This window comes from Leucoraja erinacea, chromosome 16 (genome assembly GCF_028641065.1).
Source record: "Leucoraja erinacea ecotype New England chromosome 16, Leri_hhj_1, whole genome shotgun sequence".
Classification (NCBI taxonomy): Eukaryota; Metazoa; Chordata; class Chondrichthyes; order Rajiformes; family Rajidae; genus Leucoraja; species Leucoraja erinaceus.
The window spans coordinates 12,071,618-12,089,603 of NC_073392.1; the positions used below are offsets into that span (position 1 = coordinate 12,071,618).

Here is a 17,986-nt window from a genome sequence, read left to right on the forward strand (position 1 = left end):
TGTATTGTGTCTGTCTGAGAGTGAACCAAGACACATTCCTATCAACTTGTTGACATGGCAATAAATTTCTTGAATCTTGAATCTTGACAAGGAACACTTATGTCACAGAGTACCAGGACGTGACAGTGCCCAGCCATTTCCCACTGACATTCAATAGTATAACACTCACCAAGTTCCCCTGACACATAATGGCATCTAAACAGACAATGAGTTTCTACCAAGTGACTCAGCCAGTTCCAAGAAGAGCAGCAAGTACAGAAAATTTGCAATTTTGCGCTGCTTGAAAATATATTAAACAATCCTATGAAAGTAACCTTCTTCACAAATACTACAGATTTCAGCTGCTGGTTTATTTACCATCATTATTCTCATGACAATATATTTCAAATTCCCTTGAATGTTAATTATTGAAATCTATGAAATGTATCTTCAGTTTTATAGAATGTTAACTAATTTACTGCTGAAATTAGCTAATCGACATACAATGAGTCATTGTGTTCAAGTGGCAACTTTAACATTTCCGAGTGAATTAGTTATTAAACGACAGGTTGAATAGAAATAAACATTTTTTTACCTGCAGTTCAGGCCTGGCCAAAAGTAAGGAAATGTTCTTGCTTTCTTCACGAGTAAGTAATGCTACAGCTTCTTCTCGGTTTTGGATCTCAATGCCATTTATCTACATAACATACACAAGCAGAGTGTAATTTACTGATATATAGTGAACCTATCCTAATTGATATGGTAAAAGCTAATAATTAGCCACAAACTGCACGTTCCAATGTATGTGCATTCCACTAATTAGTCTATTCCAAAAAGAGGAATTACAGAATGCCTTCATTAAATAAGAAACATGAACTAGTATCTGTTTTCTTTTTCAGAGGATTAGAGCATCATGAAATTCATATCACTATTTAATATGCACGAAAATTATAATCACGAAAGATATATGTACATAAACCAAATGTGTCCTGATATCAGGCCACTCGCTGCTGCTCTGTGTTAAGTTACTACAATTTCTAAATCGGTTCCTGGTGATTTTTCCATGAGAAAGAAAATTACAGGCGCAAATACTGAAGTAGAGAAACAATGAACTCAGATGCTGGTTTACAAAAGAAGACACAAAGTGCTGGAGTAGGTCAGGGGGTCAGGCAGCATCATTTGGAGAACATGGATAGGTAACGTTTCAGGTCGGGATACTTCTGTACTTCATAAAAACCTAGAATTTGCTGAAAACGTTTTATTAAGTCACCATACTCATGAAAGTGCCTCATCCATTCTATACATTTAATGAAAGTGCCTCAGCTCACAATTCTATACATTTAATCTGTGCAATGATTTCTGATAAAGTATTGTATGAATTATGCAACTCAGATTCAGATTCAATTTTAATTTGGGTGTACAGTACAGAGACAACAAAATGCATTTGCATCTCCCTGAAAGCGACTGTGCAGATTGATAAATTCTGATAAAGTATTGGCAGTCACGAGGTACTGAGTAGAGTGACAACTTAAGAGCTGTTCCTCAATCTCGGCAACTGACCTGTAGCGCCTCCCGGATGGTAGGAGGGTAAACAGTCCATGGTTTGAGATGTCCTTGGCGATGCTGAGCGCCCTCCGCAACAAGCTTGCTTTGGACAACTCAATTAGCGAGGAACCGGTGATGCGTTGGGCAATTTTCTCTGCTCCTTCGGTCGGAGACAAAATGCATACCATACTGTCAGTTGGTTTGCTCTCGATGCAGCTGTTAGAAGTTCACCAGGATCTGAGGAGACAGATGGACCTTCTTCAGTCTCCTCAGGAAGAAGAGACGCTGATGAGCCTTCTTGATCAGAACTTAAGATCAATCTCTGAAAATATTAGCATACTGTTTTATGTTTGTTGGTGCAGTAAGCTTACTTTTCTGCTTTCGGTGTGTCACCTAATGCGACCATTATTGCTGCGATACTGCTTATCAATGAAAAATCAACATGTTCAATAAATGATATTCATACTTTTCTGCTTTCTGTGCAATATTTATTCTGCACTGCTAGTGATGATAGATTTATTGTCTCTTTATGGCTAGTAAGATAGATTTATCTCTTATTTTCTCATTTTTAAGTACAATGCTTTGCAGCTCCTCATAAATAAATTGCTAAATCAATAAAATAAATTATAGATAGAAATCCAAGGTCTGTAATATTCAGCTGCCACTCAAATAAAGCCATTTTGTGTTTGCATGGAGCATCAGAAATAAACTTTATGTTGAAGTTCAAGAAGGAACTGCAGATGCTGGAAAATCAAAGGTAGACAAAAATGCTGGAGAAACTCAGCAGTGAGGCAGCATCTATGGAGCGAAGGAAATTGGCAACGTTTTAGGTCGAAACCTTTCTTCAGACTCTTCAAATAAAATTGTTGTTCACCGTTTGAATTCACAAATGAAGTTGGCTTTAAGTAATGCTAGTGGAAGAAACATTGATATTTTCTGGCAGGAGGCAATAGGATGGTTTGCACAACAACTTCAACATAAAAGGTAAACAAAAAATGCTGAGTATCTCCAGTATTTTTGTCTACATTTTATTTTGACATTTAAAATCTCTCAGCATACGTCAAGATCAAGACATTTGCCTAAAACTCACCAATCCCCATTTTAATGTTGTGAAAGTCCAGCTTCTGAATACGAAACAATCACATGCAATGCAAGAAATACATCAACAGCATTTTTACCCCCTTTGTTAAGTAGATAACGAGCAGTCACAAAGATGAGTGTGCAACAGCAATACTTGAAAGTTCCATTTGATGTACCAGCTAAAAATTGATAACCCCAAATTTAGGAGATTGAGGGGGGATCTTATAGAAACTTACAAAATTCTTAAGGGGTTGGACAGGCTAGATGCAGGATTGTTCCCGATGTTGGGGAAGTCCAGGACAAGGGGTCACAGCTTAAGGATAAGGGGGAAATCCTTTAAGACCGAGATGAGAAAAACATTTTTCACACAGAGAGTGGTGAATCCCATGGAACTCTGCCACAGAGGGTAGTTGAGGCCAGTTCATTGGCTATATTTGTGTATGTTATGGAGAGAAGGCAGGTACGGGATACTGAGTTGGATGATCAGCCATGATCATATTGAATAGCGGTGCAGGCTCGAAGGGCCGAATGGCCTACTCCTGCACCTATTTTCTATGTATCTATGTACCTAGGGTATGACGTGAAAAGTAATTTATGCACCTGAACCAGGAATTATGACCCTGTGTGTGAAATCTTACTCCAGACAGATATCCCTCTCTGAAAAAATACAATGTGTTTCTTACCTCGCTGACATATATTCCTGTGTCATCTTCATCATCTGTTCTGTAGCAAACTGTGAGACCAAGCTTGTCCTTCCCTGGCAGTCTGTACAGATCCACTTCCTAATCAGTCGCAAAGCAGAGAAATTTGCAGGACTTGTTAAAATTATTTTGTTTCTCAAGGTTTCTTATTTTCAACTTCACTTTACATTCACATTCAATATCTTATTTGCAATTTAAACCAACACACTTGTAATGTTAACAACACTCAGCAGGATCATTGTGCTTAAAACCCTGAGAGCAGCATTTCAATCATTTTGTTCTGAAAGGGCAATTTCATACAGAACAGACAACTTCCATTGAGTTAATATTAAGTCGGCTGTGTGCCCGTTTTTAGGTATGATACTCTATGGCAGAACTGTCAGAAGTGCCCAGAAGATGCATTTTCTATTTACCAGCTTTGGTTGCTATCAGAACTTGACTAGAAATTGAATATTTTGTTCCATGAAAATACATTAATTTTTCTTCACTGGCTTTTCATGCTCTATTAAAAGATAAGTATGTCATAAATGTTGTGGGAACCTCACAATTTTTGGAAAACTGACCGTCCGTGCTTGGACTGTGCGATAAGTCTCTCTGAAATGAAATATATTTCATTTGCTTAACCAGCTTATCGTACAACACACCTCAGGCTTCCACTGTAATAACTTTGAAATGAAATGTAACTATGGACAACCAACTAAAGTCTACTCTTTTAAAAATATATATATTTAAGTATTATTACTAGATTTAATATATTCTATAAATAGCAACATTGTTGTTCAAATATTTGATGGTTTGCCTTGTGACAGAAGGACATTATAAATGCTTGCTGATTCTCCACTACTGGCAATCTTTAAATCTATTTGGGATTCAAGATAATTGAACCTTTATAAGAATCTTTTACATTATTTTAATCCACAAACTGTCTAGTAAGCTCAAAAATCAGTGAAAGTTAATGTATATTCTTACTAGTTATTCCTACTATTTTAGTCCAGGACTGCAGATCACATTGACCAGACCTTTCACCAATAACAATGTCATTTTAATTCTAGGTCAATTCTACCCCTAAATCCATGAATCAATATAGGCAGCCTTCTATTTATCATCCATCTTTTTCACTTCCAGGTCAGCTATTCAAACACAGGCACAGATTTTTAAAAATGTCTGCAGAACAGCCAAGGGCGTTCGGATATTTGTTTGGGGATGAAAACAAAAGTTCTGCTTTAAAGTACAAAAAAAAGCCTTTCCTCAAATGGCTTTGTGTAACAAACCACAATTAGAAGGCAAAGCGAGGGTTTCTGGTTAACATCTTTGAACGTATGGAACCTCAGATGCCTTCCAGCAGTCTGCAGCAATAGAACGCAAGACATCTGATATAATTACATTTGACTGGGAGGTGTGTACACAAGCTATTGCACTATGTTCTAATTCAAGTTGACTGAGAGGTACATATATCACTAAGTGCTGGAGAGGTGTTAAGAAAATTGAAAAATACATTATTAAATGAAAACAATGCATGATAGTAGTCAGGCAGAGCAGACACACCAGCAACACGTTAAAAAATGACCAATATTTGTCGTACAGTGTCATTGACATTGCTGCATGCTTTTATATGTGCTATTCAATTTATGTTATTTTTTATCTAACAGCTCTTTTTACATCAAAATAACACAAAAATTACATGAAATTCAAAATTCAGATATGCAGCCTGTGATATCAACTGCAGAAAGCAAGGGCAGATGGAAGCCTATTAGATCAGATAGAAGTTATTCCATTTGTGGTCATAAAATGGTAAATATTACCCATTGCTCGGGGCTGTGGGGTTGTGATTTAGTCATTAATCAATGTTAGGCAGGGTCATGGTGTCATTTGGGTCCTCACTCCATGCTAGGACTGGTTTACAAAAAAATCACGTTTCCAGCACAAAGCAGCTTTAAGCCACTTTCGAGTTAATCGTGAAATATCCAATCACTAATATGCAGACTAACTATTAAGCTAACCAGCTAAAACCATTCCTTGGTTTTATTATGTTCTTGTATTTTTTTAGTTCTGTCAATATTTGCTTTATATAGTCACTACTGTGCTCTAGGCTCTTTTAAACCAGAGTTAATGTCACAGCATTTTCTTTGGAGAGTGCATTCAAGGCAGAATTAATATCTCGTGTCAATAACCAAGTTATTTATTGCCTCAATGCTTATTCCAGAAGTGCAATTTCAGCTGATGCTTGCCCTTCGTGTAAGCTGGCTTTCTGGCTCCTCATAAAGGAGAAGTAGTGATCGCTTCCAGTTGCTGCTGGAAAGGATTGGGAAGGCTGGTGGAAACCAGAATGGATTAGGACACACAATGAGGATTTTAATTTTCAATTGTGACTTCAGACACGTTGGTGCAGGAGTAAGGAACAAGGCAAGAGTTTATCTGTACCAAGGCCCACGCAAGCCACCAAAGTTCACAATAATATGGCATCAGGAAGAGGTCACCAATGAGGTCAACACTCAGGCTAAATAGCCAGGTTACCGATTCAGTGCTGGAAACTGGCAGAATATTAAAGGGGCTGTCCCACTGCGGCAACCTAATCCGCGAGTTAAGAAGAGTGCCTTCGACCTTCAAGGTCGAGGGCACTCGCTTGGAAAACCTCGAGCTGGACTGACCAACCGCACACACAAACACATCGCGAAGACGGGGTAGCAATGTCTGAAATTCACACCCGCGATGAAGAGGAAGATAAGCGGCTGCCACAGTGTAAGGTAAGTCCTATAGAGAGGGCGGAGGGTGGGTGGGGGGGAAGAGAAGGGGAGGGAGAAGGAGTGGAGACTTTTATGAAGTATAATAAAGTTTAGCAGGCATTTTACGTGTGTGTGTGTGTGTGAGTGAGGTCGGGCGATCCAACTTGCAGTTTAATCGCTGACTGTCGATCCAGCTCGAGGTTTTTAAGGCAAGTGCCCTCGAGCTTGAAAGTCGAAGCCAGTCGCTGAAAGGTCGCATCAGTGGGACAGGCCCTTGATGTCAAGAGCAAAGTATGAAGGAAAGAAGGAACTGCCCAAGATCCAAAGCATACCATCTCATCTGTGAAAAACGGTGGTGGCAGTGTTATGGCCTGGGTATGTATGGCTACTGAAGGTACTGGCTCACTTAACCATATAACCATATAACAATTACAGCACGGAAACAGGCCATCTCGGCCCTACAAGTCGTGCCGAACAACTTTTTTTCTCCTTAGTCCCACCTGCCTGCACTCGTACCATAACTCTCCATTCCCTTCTCATCCATATGCCTATCCAATTTATTTTTAAATGATACCAATGAACCTGCCTCCACCACTTCCACTGGAAGCTCATTCCACACCGCTACCACTCTCTGAGTAAAGAAGTTCCCCCTCACTTATCTTCATTGATGATACAACTGCTGATGGTGGTAGCATAATGAATTCTGAAGTATATAGACACATCCTATCTACACAAGTTCAAACAAATGCCTCAAAATTCATTGGCCGGCAGTTCATTCTACAGCAAGACAATCATCCCAAACATACTGCTAAAGCAACAAAGGAGTTTTTCAAAGCTAAAAAATGGTCAATTTTTGCTTGGCCAAGTCAATTACCCGATCTGAACCCAACTGAGCACGCTTTCTATATGCTGAAGGGAGAACTGAAGGGGACCGAAAGCCCCCAAAACAAGCATAAGCTAAAGATGGCTGCAATACAGGCCTGGCAGAGCATCACTAGAGAAGACACACAGCAACTGGTGATGTCCATGAATCACAGACTTCAAGCAGTCGTTGCATGCAAAGGATATGCAACAAAATACTAAACATGACTACTTTCATTTACATGACATTGCAGTGTCCCAAACATTATGGTGCCCCAAAATGGAGAGGGAGACTATTTATAAACACTACTGTAATTTCTACATGGGAAACCAAAATGTATAAAAATCACCTTTATTAAAATCTGACAATGTCCACTTTAACTACATGTATTTTTTTCTATTACAAATCTCAAATTGTGGAGTACAGAGGCAAATAAATAAACGATGGGTCTTTGTCCCAAACATTACGGAGGGCACTGTAGTGTCTCTGTAGACTGTTCAAAAGCATTTATCATCAGACAACAAAAAGTAACTCAGAAAACTATTTCAACTCTCCTTTGTTAGTGCTTTGACCTTACCATTGATCTTAGTCTTCAAGATCTGAACAAGCTTCTTTTGTGGCTGGAGACAGTCAAACAGACCATTAAGGCTCTCCCAATGCCCAGCTGCCGTGTCACTATGCTGGTCACCTTTTGGCACCACACAGTACATCAAAGTCACTATTATTAATGGTTTAGCTCACATCATCACAAAAGAGCCAACAGGAGAAAGCTTCACAATTACCAGCCAAATCTTTTTCATATCATATTCTTTTGTACTTTACTCGTTCATTATTGGAATTTGGTTTTAATTTCAACTGATGCATTGATTTTTGAGATAACTGTTTTGATGCTGTAAATCATGACATTCATTACCCAAGAGTAGACACGTTTCACCAAATTATACAGTTAATGGCTTCACAAGATTTAATTCACTGTATACCACGGGGACTGGACCACAATTCAGCATAAGATGTTACAAAGAGTCAGGAGCAAAGGCCTAACCGCATACAAGAGGATTTGTTTCCACAAAAAGCATCCCCAGAGAGGACTGGAATTCATAAATACTCATCAATTGCCTAAATGTGTTATCACTGAACCTATGAGAAAGCCGTGCACTTCAGTATCAAATCCAATGAATTCCCTCAATCAAAATTCTAATTTCATATTTCTGTTTAACATCACTTTATTTTAACACTTAAGTAGACCCTTCAACATATAATGTCTCGTCCAGCTCGAAGGCAATCCATATTTCTTTTCCTGTATCTATTCTTTATCAATGCCCATTCATGAACCCTGTTCCTCGGCCAATCTCTTACACCGAGCATAATTTAGAATAGTGAACTGACTTCAGTACTGGCACATTTTTGGGGATACAGCAGAAAACAGCATGACCCAGTGCAAACCCCACACAGACAGCACCAGAGGTCACAATCACTCTAAAGTCACTTAACCTCCAAGAAAGCTGCTGAACTTGCAGCAAGACTGTGCCATCTACTCTGCGTTAAGCATTATAGATCAGGTATAACTCTAGTGAGAACAAAGCAAATGGTATGTAGTGAAAGTGCCATCTAAAACACTGGTAACAAACAATCATAAGTATTCAGTGAAATAACGGAGAGAATTTGCCTGCAATCATTATTTAATTAGTATATGCAAGAATGTTCTTGATCTACCATGTGCATGACCAAACATAAAAGGGTTCAATTTATACTTTATAATGTCATATAAAGAGGCAGCATTCTCATATTTTAAAAATATGCAACATTTAATAGGATTTCAGTCTAAATGACCTCTACAAAATGAGCTTACCTCATATTCTAATTCTTCTCTGTCAATTTCAGTTTGTAATCCTCGAAAATAGTCATTTGAATCATAATAGTCCAGTCCGGATGGATGTCTATGCAAAAGAAAGTTAAGATATTCAAAGTATTGAGATGAAAAAACATCAAACACAAAAATAGCATGTAGACTAGATAGGATCCCCCAATGAAGATACAAATAAAGTATTTCTTGAGCTTGTTTCCTGAGCATCACAGTGCATAAAACATTCTGCATATGTGCTCTACCGTCCAGTGTTTTAGTTTTGGAGGTACAGTGTGGAAACGAGTCCATGCCGACCATTGATCATCCATACACACGTTCTGTCCTACACTCTCGGGTTAAATTACAGCAGCAAATGAATCTACAAACCTGCTTGTCTTTGCTACCTGGGAGGTAACTGGAGCACCCGGAGAACACAAGTCCACAGGGAGAACGTACAAACTCCTTCCAGACAGCACCCGCTGCCAGGATTGAACGCAGGTCACTGGCACTGTAAGGCTGCAACCCTACCGCTGCACCAGTGTGTGGCTAGTGACACGCAACTAATGTAAGAGTTCCGCCAATAGAACTTCTACCTGCATTGTAGCAGTACGCCAAGTGTATGGTCACTTTAACACATGCACTCTTGTACTAAATAGAATGGCTCACAGCAAAGACACAAAATGCTGGAGTAACTCAGTGGGCCAGGCAGCATCACTGGAGAACATGAATATATGATGTTGTGGGTCGGGACTCTTCATCAGAATGGAAGGCTGAAGAAAGGGCCCAACCTAAAACATCACCTACGTAAATATACATAAATAACCTGCAGTTATTTACGTATAACTCCATTAGCCATTCCTCAGACTTCTTGCCAAGCTGGTCAAGATCCTGGTGTAATTTTTGATAACAATCTTCACTGTTTACAATACCACCTACTCGTGTTATCGGCAAACTTACTCATCATACATTAAATATTATCATCTAGATCATTGACATAAACCATAAACAGCAATGAGCCCAGTCCCAATCCCTGAGGCACATAACTAGTCACACGCCTCTAGACCTAAAAATAATCTTCCACCAACATCATCCATTTCTATCCCTAAAGACAATTCTGGAGTAACTCAGCGGGAAAGACAGCATCTCTAGAGAGAAGCAATGGGTGATGTTTCGGGTCGAGACCTTTCTTCAGACTAGAGTCAGGGGAAAGGGAAACGAGAGGTATAGATGGAGATGTAGAGAGATACAGAACAAATGAATGAAAGTTTTGTAAAAAGGTAACAATGATAAAGGAAACAGGCCATTGTTAGCCATTTGCCCGGTGAGAATGAGAAGCTGGTGCAACTTAGGTGGGGGAGGTATGGAGGGAGAGGGAATGCAGAGGTTATTTGAAGCTAGAGAAATCAATATTCACACCACTGGGTTGTAAGCTACCCAAGCAAAATATGATATGCTGTTTCTCCAATATGCGTTTGGCCTCACTCTGACAATGGGGAGGCCAAGGACAGAAAGGTTAGTGTGGGAATGGGAATTAAAGTGTTTGGCAACCGGGAGATCAGGTAGTTCCAGGGGGACTGAGCGAAGATGTTCAGTGAAATGATCGGCCAGTCTTGCCGATATATAAGAGTATACAGGCAGCTAGCTCTCTCTGGATGCAATGGGTTATAACCTTCCAGAGCAGCAAACCATGTGGAATCTTATCAACAGCCTTAACTCCATTGTCTGTGGTTTTAACTCCCTCAGTGCAATGAACACTTTCAATGACATTGAGCTTCCCCTGAATGAGGACACAATTGCAAAGGGGAAATAACAATGGCAGTGGGAGGTCAGATCAGTTGCCTAAATACAGGAATTGCTGTGTTCCAAACTGATGTTAAGAAAGCTATGCATAATCTGAAAGTGCTTTTTTGTGTCACTCCTCTGCAACGTGGCTTAACAGCCTTTCTCTGAAACTTAATTTGGCTTCCACAATCCTCAATGTAGAGCCCAACAGTGCTGTCACACATCATCCTTCCGCATATTTGAGTGATGTGGACATGGCGTGCAGCAAATAAAGCAAAAGATATGTCTCGCCACTAATAAGATTCTCAGCAGCATCATCCTTTCACACCGCTTGATGTTACACATCTTCCTTTATGCTAAGTCTTCAACAGTGTGCTATCAACAGCAAGGATGCCCAAAAGATCCACTGGCACTCATGATGGCAAAAACTCATGATGCCCAGAGCCTTATTCCAGATGAGACTTGGAACATGAAATCATTCAACACTCAATTCAAAAATCCTGAGGAGGCATCATAGTGATATATGTAGCTTAACAGCGTCACAGGAGACCAATTCAGGCTTAATTACTTTTCTATAATCTGTGGCTTCATATCCAGCACCGCTTGAACAAAAATATTTCATCAAGTCAACACATTGTTTTTATTTCCTTAGCAATAGCCTTGCCATTCACTAAAAACAAATATTCACTCTCACTTCAAAAATGTGTTAAAGAGATGCAAACATGCATATCATTAAACAGTTGAATGTTAAGGGCCTGTCCCACTTAGGTGACTCTTTAGGTGGCTGCCAGGGACAAGTTTTAATGACATTCACCTACAACAACTTACGACAACAAATATTGTCACCGATGTTGCCGAAAATTTTTCAACATGTGGAAAATCACCCGAAAAATCTATCATTTAAAACAAAACACCTAATAAATTTAACTCATTAATTAGGGGTGTTTCCAAATTGTTAATGGGAAACCTACGGGTGTTTTAACAAATCCTCTCTCTGTGCTGTACAAATTTTAGTTACTCCGTTTAACCTTTTCTTACTTTTAAGAGATGGACAGGTACATGAAATAGAAATTGCCTGTTCTTTAAGCATTTAAAAGATTTTACACACCTCATGTATATTAGTACTATGACAATAAATCACATAATCAAGTTTGCCATTTCCTCAGTAACATCAATAGATGTTTGCCAATGTCATATATTTATATTTTTCACATTGAAAGCTAAATGCATAACATTTAAAAAAACAATATTCCATTTCATCATTAAAGCTTTGGCACATGGCACATTACAAATCATACATTCTCACCTAAAGAATTTGTTACAATTGGTTGAACATATCAAGATCACAGCAGAGAAAGAGCAAAAAATCTTTGGGTGATTTTCATAATGTAATGATCAATTTGGAATAATTGGGAAGATAATGCACTGTAGTGGAGACCTTTGAAAAATATTGGTCTGCAATTAATCAAATTTACCGGATACATCATGAGGTAGCAGGGATGGAGAAATGAACTGATTCTGCTCCTCTTGATTTTTTATATACGTTTTTATTCATAAAACATGTGGGGTGTCGAGATGCTTTGGGGATATGGCCAGGCTAAAGGAATGAATGAAGTCATATCAAATGGACTATAATGTGGAAAAATGTGAGGCAATTTCACTGGGGATTTAAGAGTCTTGATAGGTGAGGATAGATAGGATAGATATAGGACAGAGTAATTATATTATTTTACTATGACAATCCAGTGGTTGTGTGGTAATCATTACCAATGATTTTATTGTTATACCTAATAGAATTGTAACATCTGAATCTTAAACTTGACATCTGCCATAATAGGATTTGAACTTGAGTCTCTGGACTTAGGTTTAGGATTATTATTGACACAGGTAAAGTGAGAACCTTTTGTTTGCATGCTATCCAAACAAATCAGATAATACTTTATATGAGTAAATTCAAGCTCACTGCAAGTACAAAAAGATAGTGATAAATTTAGATGTAGAAAAGAGATTTAAAAGAGTGAGGTGATTGTTACGGACTATAGTAAATCTGCTACGGTGCCAACTTTTGCACCATTTTGTCCAGGGCCAGGCTTCTGTTTTACAGGAGGAAGGAATCGGCAGGTCAGATGTTTACATTTCCGGAGCTACCTTTCACAATAACATCCCGCAACAGAGGTGCCTAAATTGATTAGGTTTTGTACTACAAAGTTATTTATTTTCACAAAAGTGCTTGTTTGAAATTTCAATGTTGTCTTATGACAAAACCTGCACCATTGGTAAAACTCCAAATATAACTTTGACTCGGGATAAGTCCTTGCCATGTGCAAAAGACCAATGCAAAGCAACGTGAATAATTCCTGACCAAAATTCCTTGACTTCTGCACCACACCACCAATGATAATCACATTAGCTGCTGGCTATCAACGGAAAGAGGAGGTGCTAAATAATCTTCAACTTGTGTTTAAAAAAAACAAGTTGATTAGTGAAGCCTTTAAATCAGAGATTCCTTTTTCAGAAAAAAGTCACATTGGACTTTCAAGCAGTGGCTGGAAAAGAAGAAACCCCAAAGGCTGATAACATAAATTGTCCAAGTGCAATAAAATTTAATGTTACCAAATATCTGCAGGGCTCCCAAAATTAATTTAGAGTTTTCCAACTATTATGGGACTGTTATGGCAGCTGACAACTGATTTCAATGACTTCGAGGTAACAATTAAAATACTACTGTCTCTGGAAGTATACACCAAATAAACAAAGGTTTTCTTTGTTTCTGGACTTCTTTTTAAGTTTAGAAACAAAAATAAAGCGCTGGTCTTTATTTATAGTAAATGGAAGAATATACTTACTCTTCAGGTAAAAGATATTGCTCCAGCACCACAACAGGTGGCGAAGGTGGTCTTATTTTAGCCAGTGCCATGATGTGTTCGAAGGTGATATCTGTCTGCGTGCCCATATCCACAAGTTGACACTCATGCGATGCATTAAGAACTTTAGTGCGCGGAGTTCTGCGTAGCACCTGCACTACAATGGGTTCTTTGGCCGTTCGAAAGGCTTCTACTGCTTGCTCGTGAGTGACTCGGGATAAGTCCTTGCCATTAACCTGTCAAATAAAATTGGAAAATCATGAGAATGCAATAAAACCCTTTCTATGATAACACTTACAGTCTCTGTACCATACTAGAGTCCCTGTACTATACTGATAGTCTGTACTATACAAATAAGGGCACTCACTATGTGTACTATTTTCATATGCTTGGTTAGAGACATAAATTATAAATGGTATAACATCTGTGCCATGGGCACATAGGAATAATCTGACATGTTACTACCAAAAAACAATTTTGCATCAATGCTTCCGATTTCATACGCTATGCACAAGTACCCTCTAGCCACGCCAAGAAATAGCAACAAGACTAATTAATAATTTAATGCCAAAATACAGTGAGCAGATCTAAAAGATAATAATACCAGTGGGCCAACAAATTAACTATGGTATGAATGGAGCTAAACATTTGCTTCAGATTAAAAAGATATTGAAAGAATTAAATAGTGCAACCAAATAGCCGCATTATCGAATTTCTCTGGTTTATCTGGAGCACCTCAACAGGCCAGGCAGCATCGCTGGAAAAAGGAATAGGTGACCTTTCGGGTTGAGATCATTGTTGCTTTCTATATATCTTTCATTTGTTTTTTCTATGTACCTTCTGTATCTCTCGTTTCCCTCTCCCCTGACATTCGACCCGAAACGTCACCTATTTCTTTTCTCCAGAGATGCTGCCTGACCCGCTGAGTTATTCCAGCTTTTGTGTCCTTCTTCAGTGTAAATCAACATCTGCATTTCTTTCCAACATTCTTTAGTTTATCTATTGGTCAAAGTGTGCTGAGTGGAGTTCACTGATGGTGTGCATTGAGACTCTTCGAAAAGGCACAATTAACTTTTCCACACTTGCATCGTTATCTCAATGAAAAGGGGGTTTCACTGGGGAGTTACCTGCTGACACTCAAACTCGTGGCACAGCCGTAACCGAGGTCATTGGATTGCACCACTGGAGAATAAAACAAGTCCCATCTATTAAACCTCTCTGAAAGATTTTACAAATTGAGACAATCCTAAGATGACCTAAACCGCAGCATTACTGTCTACTGGAAGTTATCAACGTTTTGTCTTTAAAGACTATTGATGTAAACATTTACACCTATTTTGGCATTACAAATGAAATCATTCAAACACCCCACAAAAACGCTTTTAAATAAGGAAAACCATTAATGCAAACATAATGCAACAAGGTTATTTCTTTTGTTTAAGAAGGAGCTGCAGATATTGGAAAATCGAAGGAAGACAAAAATGCTGGAGAAACTCAGCGGGTGAAAACCCGTTGAGTTTCTCCAGGATTTTTACTTTCCAGCCTTGTAAGCCTAAATCCACCATCCTCTCCATTTAAAAGAATGGAAGATGATCCCGCCCGAGGCCCAATTTGGAGCAGGAATTGAGAGCAGATTCACCAGGGAAAATGCTGGGGAATTCTAACAAGCCCTTGATCGAGCCGTGGATTTCATGCCCCATCCAATGACATATCAGTCTTCTGGCTCCTGTGCAACTGGGCATATATTGCAAATAAACAATGAATTCACTCTTATAAACCAAATCTACAGTAGTTTTTGGCACAAGGCCCTCTTTGTGTGCATGTTTACAGAACATCTAGAGCTGACTTTTCATCTCATCCATAGTTAGTCATTAAGTTTGTAACTATTCTTCATGGATAATATGTTTCAGAGGACGAAGGATTAAGGTGCAAGGGGAAACATTTACTCTGAACCTGAAGGGCAACATTTTCCAGATAGGTGGGTGCATGGACCAAACTACTGTAACAGGTAGCCAAGGCAGGCACTACAATAACATTTAAAGTACATTTGGATAGGTACATATGAATAGGAAAGGTTTAGAGGGATACGAGCCAAATGCAGACGGGTGGGACAGGTGACATGCGGTCATAAGGCTGAAGTCAGCACAAAATAAGCCCTCTCTCCCATAGGATACGGAGTTCAGCGGGATCAACGATCAAAAAGCTGGTCAAACTTGCAAACTTGTGGCTTTGCCAAATTAAATCAGTAAAATCAAGAGTAATTGATGAATAGGACAGAACAAATCAGGCAAAACCATGGACTTAATAAACTAAATAATATTGCCAATTGTTTTTGTTTCTTCCTGGGTAAGCACATCATGCAGATCACTCTCCAAATACAGAAAAAAAATGTTTTTGTTTAGTTTAGTTTAGAGATACAACGTGGAAATAGGCCCTTCGTCCCACCGAGTCCTTGGCGAGGAGCGATCCCCGCACATTATCACTATCCTAACATGCTAGGGACTATTTACATTTAGACCAAGCCAATTAATCTACAAACGTGTACATCTGGAGGGAGGGAGGAAACTGAAGATCTCGGAGAGAACCCACGCAGTCGCGGGGAGAATGTACAAACTCCGAACAGACAGGGGATCAAACCCGGGTCTCTGGAGCTGCAAGGCAGAAACTCTACCGCTACGCCACCGTGCCGCCCAAATTTTGTGAACATCTTCTCAGTGACAATTTCATATTGAATAATTGGGTACAATTTCTTCATTAAAGTGAGCCCTCCAATTTCAAGGTACAGCATTTAATAGCAGTCCTGAGAAATCTTCACAATGCACCTCAAATAAATGTATTGTATTTGCAATAAAAGCAGTCCTAGTTATGTAAAAAAATCATGTTCTTATGAAATCCAAACTCAAACCTAATACAGGATGATTTGAAAGGAGGTACGTTGTGGGTCATGTTCGTAATGTTGACAGGATTGCTTGCAATACATATTGCTTCCATGTAACGCGAAACAGTGTTCTTTTCTGATGTTAAGAATGCTTAACCCAAACTTGACAGCTGCTTGATGAACGGTACAATCAAATTACATACTCTTTACCAGTGTTGAAAACACCTTCTTATTGCAATCACAGCAGACAGATGACCTCTCTAATTTTGACAGTGCTTCAGAATGCAGTAATTATTGAAGAGGCCAATTATCCTGTTCACAAATGCAACTGTTTGCATTACCGTGTTCAATAAATGAATAAGAACAAAAAAATACTCAGCCATTTCACATATTTGAGTACTTTCACAAAAAGGCAACGGTTCCATACTGAAGTATTATCAAAGTGCACTCTCTCATCAGCAATCACTTCTAATAAAAATTATATTGTCAAGCCAGCAAATATAGATAAAATCAAGTGATGAGAAATTGATGCTTTGTAACAAAAGGTGATGGCGTGGACATCACATTATTAAAATGCAAGCCGGAATAAAAACTTAAAGAATTAGAGCATTCAGAAATGAAATTCTGAATGATAATGTTCACATTCTAGATGACGACATTTTCTAATTAAACACTCTGTATTCAGGGGGATGAATCACATTCATTTTATTTTTAATTAAAATTTTCAGTTACTCAGTTGTATTTTAATCTATAGTACCCATCATCTAAGAGTAGCATAAATATATATTTTAAATTTGTAATCTGATCATTTCTACAGGTGTTAATATAATGATCATCTTTTCTGGAAATGTGTGATTAAAACTTCCAGGACAGTAAATGAACAAATTTGAATATGTTATCTTGCCTAAAGCTTAAGTAATTAAATATGTTAATGATATTATGTATGATGCCAGAAATTAATTTGAGATGAGGACAGAAAAATGTAATAATTTGCAATTTGAGTGTGTTAGCTTTTTATTCCCTCCACATACACACATTCCCCTCTCTTCTCCAGCTGCACAAGGAGATATGGGCAGCACGGTGGCGCAGCAGTAGAGCTACCGTCTTATAGTGCCAGAGACTCGGGTTCAATCCTGACAACGGGTGCAATATTAATTGATTTACATAAGTTAAATTTAGTTTTAACTGTATATATTCTCCATCGATATTCATTTCTAAAATGTATTACGTAGATTCCCACCCTATGGAGTTTGTATGTTCTCCACGGGACTTGCGTGGTTTTCTCTGAAAGTTCCGGTTTCCTCCCACACTCCAAAGTCGTACAAATTTTTAGGCCAATTGGCTTTGTTAAAATTGTAAATTGTCCCTAGTGTGTGTCGCATAGTGTTAGTGTTCATGGATTGCTGGTCAGCTTGGACTAGGTGGGGCGAAGGGACTGTTTCTTTAAATTAAACTTTATTCAAAAATGGCCAGCAGATAACATGCACCTGTGCACTACACACAGCAATTAAAGAGTGATAAGGCAACAATGCTTCCTTTGAAAAATTAAATAACGCTTGGTCACCTAGTGCCTGCTGCACTCTCCATCAGAATGGACAAGAATTAAAACAAAATGCAAGCTTGGACAAGTTGGGCCGGTTTCCAATACTGTATAGCTCTATAACCCTATAGTACCAGGTCTGGCACATCTTGTATGGCCCTGCATATTTAAATGGGGTGGACACAAAAT

The 17,986-nt window shown here is 38.7% G+C and overlaps 2 protein-coding genes and 1 long non-coding RNA gene across 5 annotated transcripts in view; 1 reads left to right on the plus strand and 2 right to left on the minus strand.

Moving 5' to 3' along the window:
- Positions 1 to 17,986, minus strand: part of shq1 (SHQ1, H/ACA ribonucleoprotein assembly factor) — a 354,350-nt gene that overhangs the window by 313,474 nt on the left and 22,890 nt on the right. The gene's annotated exons all lie outside the window — the stretch shown is intronic.
- Positions 1 to 17,986, plus strand: part of LOC129704531 (uncharacterized) — a 134,131-nt gene that overhangs the window by 115,368 nt on the left and 777 nt on the right. The gene's annotated exons all lie outside the window — the stretch shown is intronic.
- The window catches only part of pdzrn3b (PDZ domain containing RING finger 3b), a 181,965-nt gene that overhangs the window by 6,794 nt on the left and 157,185 nt on the right, over positions 1 to 17,986 (minus strand). For all 3 annotated transcript variants that reach the window (XM_055647700.1, XM_055647701.1, XM_055647702.1), the window contains 5 exons: positions 13,362 to 13,615; positions 8,740 to 8,827; positions 3,274 to 3,386; positions 2,059 to 2,104; positions 575 to 676 (listed from right to left, as the gene is read on the minus strand). In XM_055647700.1, the coding sequence (XP_055503675.1) occupies positions 575 to 676; positions 2,059 to 2,104; positions 3,274 to 3,386; positions 8,740 to 8,827; positions 13,362 to 13,615 (603 nt within the window). The remainder of the gene's footprint in view (positions 1 to 574; positions 677 to 2,058; positions 2,105 to 3,273; positions 3,387 to 8,739; positions 8,828 to 13,361; positions 13,616 to 17,986) is intronic.